At 39.6% G+C, this 17,414-nt stretch overlaps 1 protein-coding gene across 1 annotated transcript in view; it reads right to left on the reverse strand.

Moving 5' to 3' along the window:
• Positions 1–17,414, reverse strand: part of psme4b (proteasome activator subunit 4b) — a 54,630-nt gene that overhangs the window by 35,304 nt on the left and 1,912 nt on the right. The window contains exons 3-17 of the mRNA XM_082544317.1: positions 15,249–15,365; positions 12,618–12,662; positions 12,273–12,422; positions 11,560–11,623; positions 10,944–11,018; positions 10,701–10,823; positions 10,512–10,604; positions 10,121–10,299; positions 7,110–7,196; positions 6,035–6,221; positions 5,559–5,648; positions 3,479–3,543; positions 3,147–3,297; positions 1,408–1,506; positions 1,034–1,103 (exon numbers count right to left, since the gene is read on the reverse strand). Coding sequence (XP_082400443.1) covers positions 1,034–1,103; positions 1,408–1,506; positions 3,147–3,297; positions 3,479–3,543; positions 5,559–5,648; positions 6,035–6,221; positions 7,110–7,196; positions 10,121–10,299; positions 10,512–10,604; positions 10,701–10,823; positions 10,944–11,018; positions 11,560–11,623; positions 12,273–12,422; positions 12,618–12,662; positions 15,249–15,365 — 1,595 coding nt within the window. The remainder of the gene's footprint in view (positions 1–1,033; positions 1,104–1,407; positions 1,507–3,146; positions 3,298–3,478; positions 3,544–5,558; positions 5,649–6,034; positions 6,222–7,109; positions 7,197–10,120; positions 10,300–10,511; positions 10,605–10,700; positions 10,824–10,943; positions 11,019–11,559; positions 11,624–12,272; positions 12,423–12,617; positions 12,663–15,248; positions 15,366–17,414) is intronic.

The following is a 17,414-nucleotide window of genomic DNA, read 5'->3' on the forward strand; positions in this document are numbered from 1 at the left end:
GGTTGTTTGGCTTCTCCGATGTATGCACTATTTAACAAATTTATTAGACTACTGCCATCACTAAATCTACAATCTCATGTTGTAACACCCCACAGGCATGGAAAATTATGCAACTTGGTCCTTGTAAAGGAGTGTAAAGCGTTATATGCAAACTGAAATGTCTTCAAGTTGCAGGTTAAGGTAACTATGAACGTGGAGACAGGAGCCAGAAGACCAATAAAACTTTCAAGTAAAACAGCTGTTCCGATGTATATCACAAGGAAACTTTCCCTCCAATCTGCACATGTCACACATACTATTAACATTTTCTCATTTTAAGTTCATGAAATGAAAGCTGTCAACTAGCATTTAAAGAAGCGGGCACTTTTAAAGTCAAACTTCTATCTTCATTTATTTTCCAGAGTCCACTAAAGTGATTTTGCATGATTCGCAGTTCAAATTCCCCCCCTTGTCTATCTTATGCTGGGCCTTGGCGCCACCTCTGAGTTCATCCACTGTCTGAAACCAAGCATTTAGAGCAGTCTGAAGTCTGAGCTTTTGACTCACAGGGATTACTTGTACATACACTGACCTCATTATGTGAAATTTTGGCCAACATATTTTTTCCAGGACTGCCCAAGCTTTTGCATACAACTGGGCTGAACACATACATGAGCCAAGTCTCAAAGTTAATTCACGCAGTTTCTAATTTCTTTCTAATTTCCCTTAAATTTGTCCCACTTAGACACCACCAGTTGCTAAAGAATACTACTGTTAGAGAAAAACACTTGCTTTTTACAATTTCACTTTAAATTCTCTTATGACCTCATACGGTGTCTTATAATACCTCCTAATTGCTTTGAGATCATAAATGAACTAACAGTGTTCTACAAATTAAAGAATGAAGATTTTTATTTACTTTGCAAACTGCAGGTTTCATTTATCACTGAATGAATTCTGAATTAACTAGTTTAACGCTTATTGGAACAGCCTTAATGCAAACAGAGTTACATTACTACACACACACACTGAACTGTTGCACAGTTATACTGACTGTCAGTAATGTGGGAGATGATGCTGCAGCAGTGAGGGACAAACAGTCGGAGAGACTCGGAAGGATGACACTGCAAACAGACACACATGTGCACATCCAGAAAGTACACACATAGATATGCACACATACATTTAGATGCCCAAGCACAAACACAAATACATGCATAAGATCACAAACAGTAAACCATCAAAATGAGGCCATAACATAGTAAATATGCATGTAGCTAAATTGAACATGTTAGTGGAGAAAAACTGCATTTTCCAACATCTTAAGCACATGAAATCTTTGTTTGACATTCTTTAATTATCTTGAATGAAAACCTTCACATATTGTATAAAATGGAAATTGAGAACAAGAGCTAAACATATACGTACCTTTGCTGCAGCTCTGCACATGTCAGCCACCATCCTGCCTGACACGCATGTCTCGAAGATGTTTGAGGTGGCAAAGTTAAACACTTTCTGCAATGCAACCTAACGCAGAGGAAGGATTTAAGAAGATCGAGTGATGTACTTTATTAATGCTATTTTCATTTATTTATTTAGGGACAAATATTAGAAATAAATATCATTTCTCAATTAATAACCATCAAATGAGACACTTTATTTGGTAAAGTAGAGACTAAAACAATATAGAAACTCCATTCATCCCCTTTGACCAAGCACTTGGCAACAGTGAGATAAAAAGACTCCCTTTTAACAGGAAGTGACCTCTGACAGAACCAGGCTCATAGAGCGGCAGCCTTCTGCCAACATTGTTGAGACATCCAATTCTCTGTCTGCACTTACAGTGTAATTAAGGGATGGATCAGGGTCACATGATCAAGCCCTAGCTATTAAGTATAAAAGTCTGCCTCATCAGTCCAAATAAGGATCTGGTACCATGGGAGAGAGGAGACCTGGAAACTAGGAATCACAAGTAAGCCTGCAGTCTGACAATGAAATGCTCTACTGGGATAACACGGCACTATGAGGTCTTTTAAGTACAGCAGAGCTTGGTCACTCTGTGGGTTTTGTATGTGAGGGGAAGGATATAAACTAAATCCTGGATTTTCAACCTGCTCTCATTCTCAGTGGAGTTGTGGTGGTGTGTCTCAGTTACACACAAGGTGTCCTTGTGGTAACACAAGGTTATGGCATTAGAGAGATGGAGGCTGTTACTCATGTTTTTCAGTGGGTAGGTTTGCTGTAGTGAGGAAGTGTTATCTAAACCTCACCAGTGAGTGAAAGTTAAAAGCAAGTGGAAACAAGTGGAATTAAAGTGACACAAAGGTGCAAACAAGCTGCAGACAATGGTCTCCTGGCTAATAAACCTGTGGCTTATGCCCCACCGCCGTCCCTCTTTTGAGGTCTCTGAGAAAGGACTGTTAACGTCTCTCGGGGGCAATGCATCAAGGCACCGATGCCAAAAGTCACCTTGTGCGTAATGGTGAGACGCAGGTGGCATCTGAAAATGGCATCATTTGACGTCCTGAGATGGGAATGCGTCAGGACTTTACAGGAAATCAGTGAAAAGAAGCTGATATTGAAGAAATAGGATCATCTCTTTCCATTGTCTGTCAGTACTCTCCATGCTGCGTTGTTACATTTTGTATCAGTGGGAGGCTTTTCAAAAAGCTTTTAGAAAAGCCTGATAATAAGGAATTATAATAGTCAAGCCTTGATGTATTAGATACATGGACTAGTTTTCCAGCAGCACTTAGAGACTGTATGCGTCAATCTCTGACAACAATGCACAGATAAGAGAAGGCACTCAAAAGTCCAAGCTTTTGCATAGCAGTAGAGGAGGCCAAGGTAATGTCACCCTGAGTAAATCTGGTTTTAGGGCCAAATACAATAAGTTCTGTTTTCTCTGAATTTCGAAGCAGAAAATTACAAGCCAAGCCACTAAATTTTCACTGGCTGAACTGTGTGATGTGGCTTCATTGCTAAATATAGCTGGATATCATTTGCATAGCTATGGAAATATGTGCCATGTTAAGGTCAGCAGTCTAAATTAGGAGGTGATAAAGAATTGTTTGGGTAAGGTCAGAGTACTGCGGGGACTGAATTAATAAACTTAATTAAAGAGAGAGTGAAAGCTTTGAAAGTGTTGGTGCGTATTAATGCACTACCTTGTATATTTCCAGCGAGCACTGTGTTAAGATTGTGCTCACAGTGGAGGAAAGGCCCAACTCCACCAGGCTTTCCAAATGAGTCTGAGTATCCGTCTCCATCTCATCTCGTGTCTGTTCCAGGGTACTGCTGTCTATCAGAGCAAAGCACCTGCACAAAGACACACACAAATACACAAGCACACACTTAAAACACTCCGCAGTAATGAAAATGTCAACAGCGCCATGGAGAAAAAAAACAAACTGGTGCATTTCAAACAGAGAGACGCATTCGCATTCAGACACTGACAACAAAGCTTTACTAAATGACAGACTTGTTAATGTATCTCTACCTGTCCAGGAACTGCAGAACAAAGTCTTCAAACTCAGCCGAAGCGAAACACAGATCCTTTTCAATCTGTGAGGAAGAAAGGAAGAGATGATTAGTATTTGTAGAATACTACAGTGCGTTATTTTATTTCTTTGTATGTGTGCTTGTCTCGGAAGAAAGCTTTTGAAGTGTAACTCTGACACAGAAAGAGGAGGGTTAACTAAGCAGCTGGCTACCAGGAAAATCCACATCTCAGTTTTTACGCTTTGATTTCTGTAAAGTTTAAAAACATCACGCTATATTGCAATTAGTGACCTTTAAAGGTTCTGGCAGGCAGATTTTGTTGCTGCTGTTGACCTAGCAAGTGATTTCCCCAATTAGCAGTTTTATGCCATGCAACCATTTGTACATTTGGTCTATGAAATATGAAAATTATTTCAGTGCTTTCATCAAACTGTCATTGAGGTAGCAAATAAGTATATTTCAACAAATGTAAATTAAGCATTTAAGGTTACTATTATTCAAATGAGGGATATTACAATGCTAATCATAATAATAGTTATTATTCGCTCAATTGAAATGATGTTATTTGTTATATTAATGTTATATTAATACGATGCTACAGTTTTGTAAAATATCCAGCGCTAGTAACTAATTGACGCCTCAGTATTGTATGTAGGTGGCAATATTGTGTCTTATAACACAGGCTGACACCCACTGTACAATAGATATAAAAAGGAAAAGGGACTGTAAATAGTGTAAATAAAGTGAGTGTTTCTTTTTCTTCAGTTATTATGAGTAGCACAAGAAGAGTATACGTCACTTTTATAGTATCAGTGTCACCTTCTGGCATTAAGCAGCTATTAATTATGACTTTATTAATAAACATTTATTTCATAATTGCCGTGCAATGATGGTGAAGCATCCAAACGTATGCTCTGGCTAATACGCAATTTAAACAATGGGCTGACTGCTTAGTGCACTGCAGTAAACCGGTCTAATAATGGTGCAAACTCACAGCTCACCAGTTAATTTGCTCCTTAATGCAGTTATCTAGTTATTAGCCAATCACATGGCTACAACTCAGTATATTTAGGCTTGTAGATATGACCAACATGACCGGCGGAAGTTCAAGCTGAGCATCAGAATGGGGAAGAAAGGTGACATGGCTGTTGGTGCAAGACAGACTGCTCTGAGTATTTTGAGAAATTGCTGCTCTACTGGGATTTTCCCAAGCAAGGGTTTAGAGAAAATGGTCCAAAAAAGATAAAATATCCAGTGATCATCAGTTCTCTGGGTGAAAATACCTTATTGATACCAGAGGTCCGAGGAAAATAGCCACACTATTTTGAGCAGACAGGAAGGGAAGAGTAACTTTAAAGACTGTTCTTACAGCCAAGATATTCAAAAAAGCATCTCTGAATGCATGTCGAACTGGGAAGTAAATGAGTTGCAGCAGCAGAAGACCAGAAGAGTAGGTCCTACTCAGGTCAGCTGTGAACTTTCAAGCGAGGATACAACCAGGAATAGGGTCACTAAAATTGGACTGATGAGTCTCAATTTCCAGTTAGTAGTGAGGTGTACCTAAAGATGAGTTTGGGGAGTATCTCTTGACTTATTCAGTATTTCTAATTTTATGCTAAGTAGTGTAATGGAATGTTTAATATCACGGCATGGACATAATACTCAAACCCATGGTTTAGGTATTTGCAAAATAACAGTAGACTATTTTTGCTTTTGGACAAAATCAAGCTACAATGTTGCAACAGAAAAAAACAACAGAAACATACCGACAAACATATGTCATATGGATCCTCCAAATATTGTAATTCGGTGTAGAAAGGGAAAGTTTTTTCTTCTTCTTTTACTTCTTCTCTTACCAAATAATTGTTGTCTCATTTTGTTAAAATCCCAAAGGTTTAACTTCTAATTGTAGGCGGTTTAAGTGCTGTAGTGGATGCCAATTTATCCCAGAGTTTTAAGAGTAAATGCCAAAAGCACAAGATAGCCCCGAGTTACAAAAACTTTTGGCTCATCAATATGTGATTTTAGACTCTCCATTATGTTTAGTTAATCTTTGTTAATATGTATCATGTGCATACCTCTGTGAGATCATTGCGCTGGGAGGGAGCAGACGAACAATCCACTAAAGGCACCAGAGTGGTGAAGGTGGTGATGAACTGGAACGTTATCTGGACAGAGAGACACAGCAGGTGCAACTTATCAATTTACATCATCTGACATGATCACGCTGCATGTTAAATACCTCACCAGATGTCGCTGCAATAACTTTTTCAAACGCACTAATTTATTCTGGTGTGATGGATTAATATAGTCTGAAGAAAATGAGCACACTAGAAGAGGGAACCAATCCATTTTACAATTCAAGCAGAAACTGAAGACTGAACCGCATTAATTGCAAAGTTCTTCAAACCGAGCTATTCATTCCACTTTCAGGAATTATTAATTGGAAAGACCTGAATATGTAACAAAAAATGGGAATTTAATCAGTGAGAGCTGCATTGTCTACTTGTCTAACAATTCTTCTTTATTCCTCATCAACGCATCAATTACTCACCATACACTTGCTAAAGTCATTGGGGTCCACCCCTGGCAGAGAGCCCATAAGCAGTGGGAGCACGTGCACACGGCCTTCTGGGTAATGGTTGTTAGGGGAAACAAGACTGCGAGCCATCCCAATCATGCAGCTGAGGGTGGCAGTGAGGGTGTGCGGCTCAGTCAGGGTCTCCATTGCTGCATAGGTTCTGTTGTACGTGAGACACAAGGATGATAAATAAGACAAAAACAGTTTGGATAAAAGGGACAGTGCATGCTGATTTTCTAAATAAAAGTGTACATTAATTATTATTAATTTTGATTTTTGTGTAAAGCGACAGTGCATGTTAATGGACATCAGTAGAAAAAATATGAAATATGAGATAGATATATCTCCACCCTTCCATTGAGACCATTAATCAATGGATCAGCTCCGCTGCTGGATTTTTTCCCATTATTTCACACCACACTAGGATATGCCGTATTCATCTACCAGCACTTTGCAAATACATTTTTGGTGCAAAATTATTTCTGTTATTACTTTTTATCATGTTTTGAAGAATCAAACAAAGAAATTTGAAAAAATTTTAAAAAACAAAATATTCCACTGAAAAATGGTTACAATAGGTAAAAGAACTGGACTGAAAAAGGGGTGAAAAAGCAAGTTTGAAAGACCTTCAGAAGGCCTAAAGAATGACTGCTCAACACCACTGCGCACATCAATTTGGAAATCCCAGAAAAAGATACTTCTATCTAAATATTGAATAATGATCCAGATTTAAGATTTTGTACATTATCAAGGCAAACACTTTGAAACTGTCCATCCAAAGGCATACATCAAGCAAGCAGTACTTGTAACTAATACTGCTTAATTTCCCAAATCAAAACAAATATAACTGCAAACAGTTTCCTATGTAAATAACTGTTTTTCCAACATTATGCTTTCTTTTTATATTCACTAAAACTTAGACAGCACTTCAAAGTAAGGCAAAGAATGATAAAAAGCAGCAAAAAAAATCATTAATATTAATGATGTTACACCAGCATGTTTTTGACAGTACATCAAAAGGCTTGATGGCTGATATCCATATACTTACTTCTCAAGAACAGGTGGTATGACAAGCTCTGGTGTGAGGAGAGCCAGGTTCTGAAGAGCGTACGCTGCATCTGTACTGTCAGTTTTACTGCAAATCACCAGGAGAGGGCAGATGAACAGTCGTGCACATGCAATGCAGCGACAACAACAACGACACACGTAGACACTAATCACAGATGACCTGTCTTTGTCCAGATTAGGCAGAGGCCGAGGAGGCGAAGCGACTGAACTCATTAGCGAGACACAGCAGTTAGATAACTGGCAGGCAATTATTCAGATGGAGTGTTTGTTGGCTGTTTACATAGTTACAACCCAGGGAACATTGATATGATGACTTGAGACACCAAAGCAAACACAATATGACTCATGTATATGTAACACCTTTTGTCTTAAGCCAGTTTTAACCTTGCTGTTTGGAGGTTTTAGGGATCCAAAGGCTGACCTGCCGATCTTCATATTAGCTGGACACTTTTGGTAGCTGTGATACTCGAAACAGCAGCAGTGTTATCATCGAGATAAAAAGGATAGTTGGAAGATGGAACCAAATCTATTTGTGAACCTGAATTTTGGCTCAAAAAATAAAAGAAAGTCGGGAGAAATTCTCGTCATTAAACTCCGGTGAGCAAGACCATTAATTGGCTCAAACTATGCAACAGACTGCTCACACCAACACCCACAATGACACCTATGGTAACTATTTCTGCACGAGTGGATATCATTTCTATCGGACTTCCCACACAGGGTCGCTTGCATAGTCTTTGTTTTAAATGTCATGTTACAAACTATTTTTACAGAGTGGCTCTACCTAACATCTAATATAATCACTATTTATTCTTTGTGGGGGGGGCTTTTCATTAATGCTCATTTGTTTGTTTCCGCTGTTTTGACTTTTTTTGCTCATAATTTCCTGCTGTACTATTTGTTTGGTGCTTTTTTCGTACGCTTGGCTTTAAAAGCCGCTCGTGTTGTTTTGCTGTGTTTCATGTTCATAGCAATTAGCACAGCTTGATTATTTTCTCGCTTGCTTAATGGTGGGGAGTTAATATTTTGTTAGTGTAGTGATCCAGCTGTTAAGAGAAAAATGTCCAGATTTATGGAGAAGTCACTATATAAGCTTATCAAGTCAAGTCAAAATTAGGAACAGCATGTGAGTGTGTGTATGAGTATGCCTGTATTTACATCTGTACTGTAGCCCTATGCATGCACATATGTATGTATCACAAGTGAACTGTGTAGAAAAGCAGTTTAAAGTGGACCCATTACACTTTTCCTTTTTTTTGTCATTTCTACATCATTACAGATGTTCCTATTTACAGTTTTTTCTGATTGCTTAAGCACATTTTTTGTAACTATTGGCTAATTTTGCAAAACTCTTCACACAAATAAGAAAACCTGTCACCCAATAATCAAAACATTGTAGTTCTCTTGCAAAAGCAAACACAGCTAGATTAACTCTTCACACCTTCGTAAAAATGGTGTTTCCATATCAAACAGTACACACAAGCCATCATCTCCTAAGCACACAATGCGCCAACTGCACACTGATGGTATGAATACAAAACACATCTGGCTTTTGCTTTCTCTGTGCACAAGGTAGGCTATGTCAGTTTGAGCTCATACTTCTGTCATAGATCCATAAGCATAGAGGGATCCAAACTTCAAGTACTGGTGTTTATTCAAACACATCAAAACAAACACAAGTGGTTATTTCCAAGTATAGGATTATTTGCAATCGCCATAATGACTATATGGGTTACTTGGTCTGCAGTGAACATGCTTCCTCTGCCCCCAGCATCTGGTCATCTAGCAATCTGGTCATCTAGCAAAAAAATAATTTCCCCCAGGGATCAATAAAGTATTCTGATTCTGATTCTGATACTGTAAAGTAACAATTTCAGTATTTTTACATCAATGGTATTGGTGTGTTTCTCATTGGCATATGGCAGTGCTACAAATCTTTGTGCGAAGTGACTGTACTAACCGATTCTCATTTCAAGATGTCCTTATGGTACTTGCTACAGTGTAGCGGCTCGAGTTGGGCTGGACCCGTTGGCCAGCTACCCTCAGGGTCATTCCACGGTTGATTACATGGTCCACTATTGTAGCTCTGATGTCATCAGCAATTCTATTTCTTACTCTTCCTACCCTTCCTCTCCCCCCTCCTCATCTTCCTCTCCCCCCTCCTCGTCTTCCTCTTGCTCCTCCTTGTCCTTGTCGTCCTCTTCATCCTACTTCTTCACCTCCACGTCCTCTTCCTCGGCCCCCTCTACTTCTCACTCTTTCTGCTCCCTCCATTGTACTCCGCACACACAGCTTACCTGTATTATAGTGCTTAGGCTGATTGCAAAGTGAACTAATTATCTAAAAAAGTTTTCACATGTGAAAGTGTGCCAGACAGTTGGCAAATTAGTGTTAATGATAGCCATACATGTGTATACTTTTGCTAGGAGTGTGTTGGAAATTTGGTAATTGAGTGTTGTGTAGTTAATTGTGCCTACAGTTTTGCAAAGTGTGTGTTACAAAATTGCAAACTGAGTGCAAAGCAGTTTTTGTGCTTTTAGTTTTGCAAACTCAGTGAGTGGTTTTGCTATAAGTCTGAATAGTTTTAGAGATTGTGCTACAGGAATCACAGTTAGTGTTTAAGCATTCAGAAAAAACTGTAACATAGTCAAAGTTTCAAAAACTGAGGTAAGCACATGTAGTCCCTGGGAACCAGTGGCTTGGACTTCATCCTACTCTAAACATCCACTTTGATACAGCTTTTTTCAGTTCTTGTCTCTCTTTGAAGCCCCACCTACTTGCTGTTCTTTTGGTTGTAAGGGGCAGCCAATCAGAAGAAGGCATTTAAGCCAAAACAGCTTGTTTCAGACAGTAGATGAACTGAGGGGCAGAACCAAGCTCCAGTATAAGAAAATAGGGGTCATTTTGAATAGTTGATAAAACAACGCTAGTGATAATAATAGCTCCTATTTAAAGCCTTCATTTGGGCTAACAGCCATCAGAGTGCAGTACCTGAACATAGCCAGAAGGGAGGCTCCAGTGAGGCTGCGGGTGAACTCCTGCAGATCCGCGTCTGTTAACTGTTGATGCTCAGGGACCAGTGTGATCCAGCAAGGGGAAGCGTGACGTTCCCGGTGCACACGGCGCACAACGCTCGCTGGAAGACGCTGAAGCAGCCTCATCAGTCGAGACTGCAGACACACATTAGACATAAGAATTATCACCCAGAGCCACATTCACAGTCTGCTGTGAGCAGATCTGAGATTTCCTTCTGTTATTAATCTGCTGCGTAAAGAGAGCCAGCCAAGTCCCGAATGACAGGCGATAAATCAAATGAGGAACCGAAGATGGAGTTTCACATAGTGTGTGCATGTTTGCATGCGAGTGAGAGTAAGAGGCTTACCTGCCAGCGACCGTGATTGGATGGATGGTAGAAGGACGCGATGCTGTTGAAGAGGCAGGTCAGCTCTTTCTGTGCAGGGTTTCCTGGTCCACCCTGCAGGGGTATATAAAAGAGCAAAGTAATCAGTTGCAATGAAATGTAAATGTTTTTTCTTACACATTTCGCCAGAAAAATCTAAAGACTGCGTACCAGAAGTGCTGTCACCCACAACACTATGTATCCAATGTCATAGGAGTTGGTAAGATACCGAGGTGACACCATCTGACTGACCCCAACTGGAAGGTTCAGACTTCGTAGGATCCTGGTGAAGATCTATCCAGACATGCACATATACAAACAATAGTTCCACTGCTCTCACACAGCCCATGAGTTCCCAGTAAACCACATTTACGGGAACACTTGTATACAAACATAATTCTGCTAATGACTCACTGTGGGAATATAAGGGGTCCAGTCCACGTAGCCTATGTTATCATTGGCAAGGCGAGCAAACAGGTTCACTAAGTGCTGTAAGAGAACATTAGGCAAACATTCACTGTGAGGACAAAGGATGTTTCCACAAGTGAAGTGTGTCATCCAAAAAAAATGGGAAAAAAGGAGACGAGATGCTGAAGAAGAGAGGAGGAAATGTGCAAAGCCAGGCCACTGTGGCCCATGAAGCTGAATGGAAACCAAAGTGGAAAATCTTATCTGCGCTGAGTGGAAACTGACAATCCTTTAACAACATTTCAATCATTGCCATCGGGAAATGTAGAAATCTGTGTCATTTGGAATTACTCTGCACTTTTAGAAAAATGGAAAGCTGCATGATCCATCACACAATAAATTAAAACTTTTTAAAAAATCTGCTGCTTGGTGTGACAGATTTAAGAAGAATTTTGAGAGGTGGAATTTTCATTAATTTTGACTTCACTGTGGCTTAAAGAATTCCACTTTCAAGCCAGTGAACAGTTTTTAAAACTAAGTGTCAAATGATTTCAGAAAGAGCAAAAAGTGCCTGAAGTATTGAACGCACGTGTGTGTGTGTGTGTGTGTGTTTGTGTCTTACCCCTTCCCAGCTTGGCTGATTTTGCAATGACATCCAAAGATGCATTAATTCATCAAACCACAACCTGAAAACACACACACATGCAGAAAACAGACCATTACATTCACACCCAATGACACACACACCTGAGGCTTTATCCCCCTCATCAATCTCAAGTTCCCCAAAATATGATCTCATTCCCTCCCCTGTATATTCTGGATGAGAAAGGAAAAAAAAAACTGAAGTGGAAAAATAGAGTATTAAAGATGATGTATTGTGGAAACTGTGCAGAAAGTACTTATGAATCCAAGAATAAATCCAGACAAATAGTTTGCAAAGGAGTGAATGAACTAAAGAATGCACTGAAGGCTTTGAAGAGGCTTGGTAGCTGGAACATGGCCATGAAGAGTGCAGAGAAAGAGGGGCAAAGATTTTCCAAAAAAAGCAAAATATTAGCAAAACAAAGAGAGCAAGGAAGCACTGCTGATGCAAGAGGAACACTATTCATTAAAGCTCCCAGGAGCAAAGGTGTAAATGCTTACAGAGCCTGAAAATGTGGCTATGCATTTTGAACATTACAAGAAAAAGCCAAATCCCTTAAATGCTGAGATTTACTAACAAGTTAAACATATTGTACCTCTTTGTGTACCCTTTGTGTCAGCTCTGGCTCTGACAAGCTGTACTTGGAGGATAACACTGTTTCAAACCAGAGCCATTCAAGTTGGCCCACTTACTGGAAGCCCTGGCTGTGTCCCTCCGGGGGCATGATGGTAGGCAGGAACAGCTCCATGTTGCTGATGGCCTTCTGCATAACCACATCAAACACACACAGCAGGGGGCGCCACTCATCCAGCATCTCTTTGGTGGATGATGCAGGGAAATACCTAAGAAAAATCATTAAAAGATACGCAGAAACACACATATAACAAAGATAGACGTGAGCACCAATAGATGCAGACAAGCAAAGATGGCTAAAGGTGCAAATAGACACAATGATCTACAGTACATAGCTCAACTGAAGATCAAAGCAGCACATTATCTGCTGCCCAAATTATATGATCACAGAGGATGAGACTTACAGTCTGCAGCTTTTGATCAAAGCTTTCAAAATGTGGTCCACGGAGCTGCAAATAAGCACAGAGAGGAGGTGTGAGTGTGTGCGTGTGTCTCAGCTATGCTGTGAGATCCACATGTCCTCATCAGGAATAAACAAACCTTCAACATTCAGACCACAACTCAGATTTGTACCAGCTGTGACTGCAAGGCTGGTATTGTTTTCTCTTTATGAGTTTGTGTGTGACTGTGTGTGTCTGGCAACAGATTATGTCACACACACAACAGCATCGCAACCAAGCAATACACGGTAACAAAACATAACAGGTATGTACATAACATCCGAACAAAGCCTCGCTTTGGTGATGGGTGTGGTCATAGTGCGGTCTGATTACAAGTCAGTACTTTTTCAAAGCATTAAAACAGAACCCAAATCTAAATATAAAATATTTAAAACAGTAAAGCAGGAAGACCTTTGATGGTGATTACACAGATTCACACAGCTGTAAGTTTCCAGTGCGGCCACTGGGTGAATTATAAGGAGTGATACTGCTTTTTAATGGAATGCAATATCCACTCCTGAGACACTTAATTCTTTGTGGTAAAAATTTAACAAGGTGCTGGAAACATTCTTAAGAGATTTTGGTCCATATTAACATGATAGAATCACACAGCCGCTGCGGATTTGTCGACTGCACATCCGTGATGTGAATCTCTTGCTCCACATCCCAAAGGTGCTCTATTGGATTGAGTTCAGGGACTGTGGAGGCCATTTGAGTACAATGATCTCACTGTCACGTTCAAGAAGCCAGTTTAAGGGGATTTGAGCTTTGTGGTATGGCATGTTGTCCTGCTGGAAGCAGCCAAGATGGGCTACACTATGGTCACAAAGGGAAGAACATGGTCAGCAACAATACTCAAACAGGCTGTGGTGTCTCATCGATCCCCAGTTGGTACTAAGGGGCCCAAAGTGTGCCAAGAAAACATCCTCCACAGCATTATATCACCATTCTGCCCTCTATATGACACAGGGCAGAATGGATCCATGCATTCATGCTTTTATGCCACCTGAATGTTGCATCAGAAACTGCTACTCGTCAGATTAGGCAACGTTTTCCCAATCTTCTCTTGTCCAATTTTGGTGAGCCTGTGCAAATGTAGCCTCAGTTTTCCTGTTCTGAGCTGAGAGGAGTGGCATTGGGTGTGGTCTTCTGTTGCTATAGCTTCGGTTTGATGCAGTGTGCCTTCTGAGATTCTCTTGTGCATACAGTACTTTCTTTAAATTTGAGTTGCTTTTGGAGCCATTCTCCTCTGCCCTCTGGTACCAATAATGCATTTTCAACCAGAGAATTGCCATTCACTGTCTTTTTTCTCTTTTTCAGACCGTTCTCTGGAAACCTCAGAGATGATTTTGTGGGAGAATCCCAGTAGATCAGCAGTTTCTGAAATACTTAGACCAGGCCATCTGGCAACACCAACCATGCCAGTTTCTAAGTCACTTTTATCACCTTTCTTCCCCATTCTGGTTTGAACCTCAGCAGACTGTATTGGTCATATCTACATGCCTAAATAGATCGAGCTGCTGCCATTGGATTACCTGATTAGATAATTGGTGTTAAAGAGCAGTTGAAGATGTGTATCTATCAAAGTGGCCGGTTAGTAACTGGTGCAAATGGAGTGAAAAGCCGTGGCTACAGTCTATGTTCTTTAGGAAAAGTTTCTTCATGTCAACCACACAAGGATGTTACTGGTCCAGCACAATACCTCAGTAAAACAACTGTGATGCTGGTAGGTACTGTAGTTATGATCAGTGTAGTATATTAATGTAGAATATATACCTGTAAGCCAGAAACCACAAAGAGTCTAATCTGGCCCACTGGATGACTTTGCAGAGTGTAAAAAGTACAGAGATGGAAGACATCATTTTAAGATTGTCACTGTATGGATGTTTATCTTGAGAATAGTTCTCTGGAGTGTTAATGTCAAAGCTGGAGGGTCGAAGTGTGTTGACTTTTGTAGGCTTACTACCAAAAAAATAAATAATTACACATTGCCTACAACACTACACTGGTTAAATCAAGTGGTTTAACTTACAGTAGTCTTTGTTTGTAACTACAACAAACTGTTCAGTGTGTACTTGCAGTTCTTTAGAAAGGGAAAAAATATTTTTTAATAGGTGATTATGAAAAGGTTTTAGGAGCCTGGCCAATGTGGGATAATCTTGGGCTGGAAGAAGCCAGTTGCCTAAAATGAGTTTGATACCTTCGGTTCAGAGAGCCCAGCAAGCTGTTTCTCATTGTTTCTACTCCCTCACCCTTTTTCCCAGTCATGGATTAGGCCTAGTCCTAGACTAAAGGAGAAATACAATGAAGATATCATTTGAAAAAAAGGATTTATTCTAGGATTAGGCATAATCCATGTCTCAGAAACTGAGCCTTTGAGTTTGCCGGTTTGCTGGTTTTGTGTTTACTGTTGTAAGTAGCTTCATATTTAACACACAGACATGAAAGTAGCATCAATCTTCTCATGTCATTTTTGGCAGGAAAGAAAGCAGGTTTCCTACTGTGTACGCATTCTTCTTTAATTCAAAACACATATCTTGATACTGCACTTTACCATATGTCACAACAGCTACAATTAAATATAAAGCTTCATACTTAGGGAACCAGATGAGCCCAAGGTGCTCGGTTTTAGAGTAGAAAACCCTCTCGTAGAGATCATAGAGCGGCCGCCACGGCAGCTGGAGGTCATCCCGTGATAGAAGTTCTTTCTTCCTGTTTGAAAAAGAAGTCCGTTATCAGCTGTCTGGCCTATTTATAATGCTTTTACAAGGGTCCTGGTAGGTTATTAGATATTTAAGCCTCTAATAATAATGTCATATTGAAGTGAAAGACCACAGGGCGTCTGAAAGAGTCTGTAATCGTGGAGAAAATGAGTCACTGCCTCACAGGCTGCACTCAGCATGATGACTGCCATCTTATTGGCATGTATGCAAACACAACGCTGTGATTCTTTGTATTCAATAATGCATAAGTGGACTGACAGCAGCAGGCATTAGTAATTTGCAGACGTAGATTCACTTGGTATAAAATAGTCATGATCCAACATTCATAACACTCCACTGTGAAAAAAAAAATTAGACATGTTTAAGATCTAGCAGTGGGCATAATTGGGTTTCTGCAGGCTAACCATGCATTGACTTTACTTTTTGTTGTTTTCTTTTAAACACCTTGTTAAGCTTTTAGATTGCACAGTAATGGTGTGCCCCTTACGAGAACTCTAAGCTTAAAAAGGAGCAGTTTTTTTAATCCTCCTGAGAACTTCCACTTTGCTCTCTTTGTGCTTTTGTATTACTTTGCTCTTTGTAAAATCACAGTTTTTAAGGGATTGAACCTCAGAAATAGGTTGAGAGTCTGTGCAGTTGAGAATATGCATGATTTCCACAACCTCTAAATCCTCCCCACTTATTCATCTAACAACGATGGAACAAACTCTCAGTTGGGAGATGTGAAAAATGAAGGAAAGAAGAGAAAATGACGGCGAAATCCAAAAGATGAGAAAAAAAAGCAGCCTTTTGAGACCTGATGCTCATCTCTCAGCTTTGAAACCTGGCACTTCATATACGCTTAGCCCAGATCTTTCTCTTTTCATCTAATGGAAAACACTCAGACAAATGACGTCTACATTAAGAGGTTGTTTTGTGATGGATGTGAAAATCCTGAAAACAACTGGTGACAAATGGGAAGTGATTAATGTGACCGTCTTGGAGAAAACCCTACTGTCGCTGGAGAAGTGACAAATTTGATCTGAGAGACAAAAGCATCGCTTAAAGAGTAATAAATGTTAAGCCAGCATGCTTTATTGTCCCTTGTACTTACTTTCAGAGTGTCTTTGAGTGCATTTGTGCGTGTAAGGAAATTTAAACTTCCGCTCTATGGTTGTAAGATATTAACACAATATACCAACCAAGTATCAATATTTTACGCTACTTTAAACTTCCACTTGACATTTCAGAGGATGATCTGGCATTTATTGGCATCTGGGAAACACATAGGAGATATTTTGCAGAGATCCTTTGTTTTGTTTCATACCATTTGTTGACAAAGGGCAGATTTAACTTCTATATTTTCAGTTTAAATGTGTGATTTTATACCCAATGGGTGAAAATTTTGAGCTTATTTATTATTATTTATTTTTTTTAAATAAATGATTTGTGATTCGGGTTCAGGCTCAGACACAGATGCAGCATTTTTGAAAATGATTTGGTTTGATTCCCCCCGGGTCTGCAAATGATTTGACTCATCAAATGACTGTGTTACAAATAGCATACAAGTAAGTGCAAAATTTCACTTTAACACGCCACTTATGGTGCATTGATGTTTACCAATCGTATGGCTTTCTGTTCTCATTTTACTAAAAGGAAGGAAAAGAGAGGATCATGCAGAGGAGTTAAGCTTTCTCCTCAGCGTGATGGTGGCTTTCATCGCCATAAAAATGCTGTACAATACTTATATATGTATTTCTGGTTTATTTATTATTTTATTTATCACTTATTTTACTGTGCAGCATTGCGTCTATTCTTCTTTCCATCTAGGCCCTGAAATTCGTCTTCCCATGCATTGCATCATGGATAATTCAGGCTTTAGGTTTTTCCAAGAAAGTGTTAAATATAAATGAATTAAATAATAAATAACTAATTTTTAAGTTTTGAAAAATGATCTTTTTTCTGAGATGCAATTTGTAATTGCCATCACACATGAGTTCCCTCCTAATACGTGTTCATGAAGGCAAAAGGTCTGTCGACAGTTAAATTTATCATAACT

This window comes from Aulonocara stuartgranti, assembly GCF_965226115.1.
Source record: "Aulonocara stuartgranti genome assembly, chromosome: 8".
Lineage (NCBI taxonomy): Eukaryota > Metazoa > Chordata > Actinopteri > Cichliformes > Cichlidae > Aulonocara > Aulonocara stuartgranti.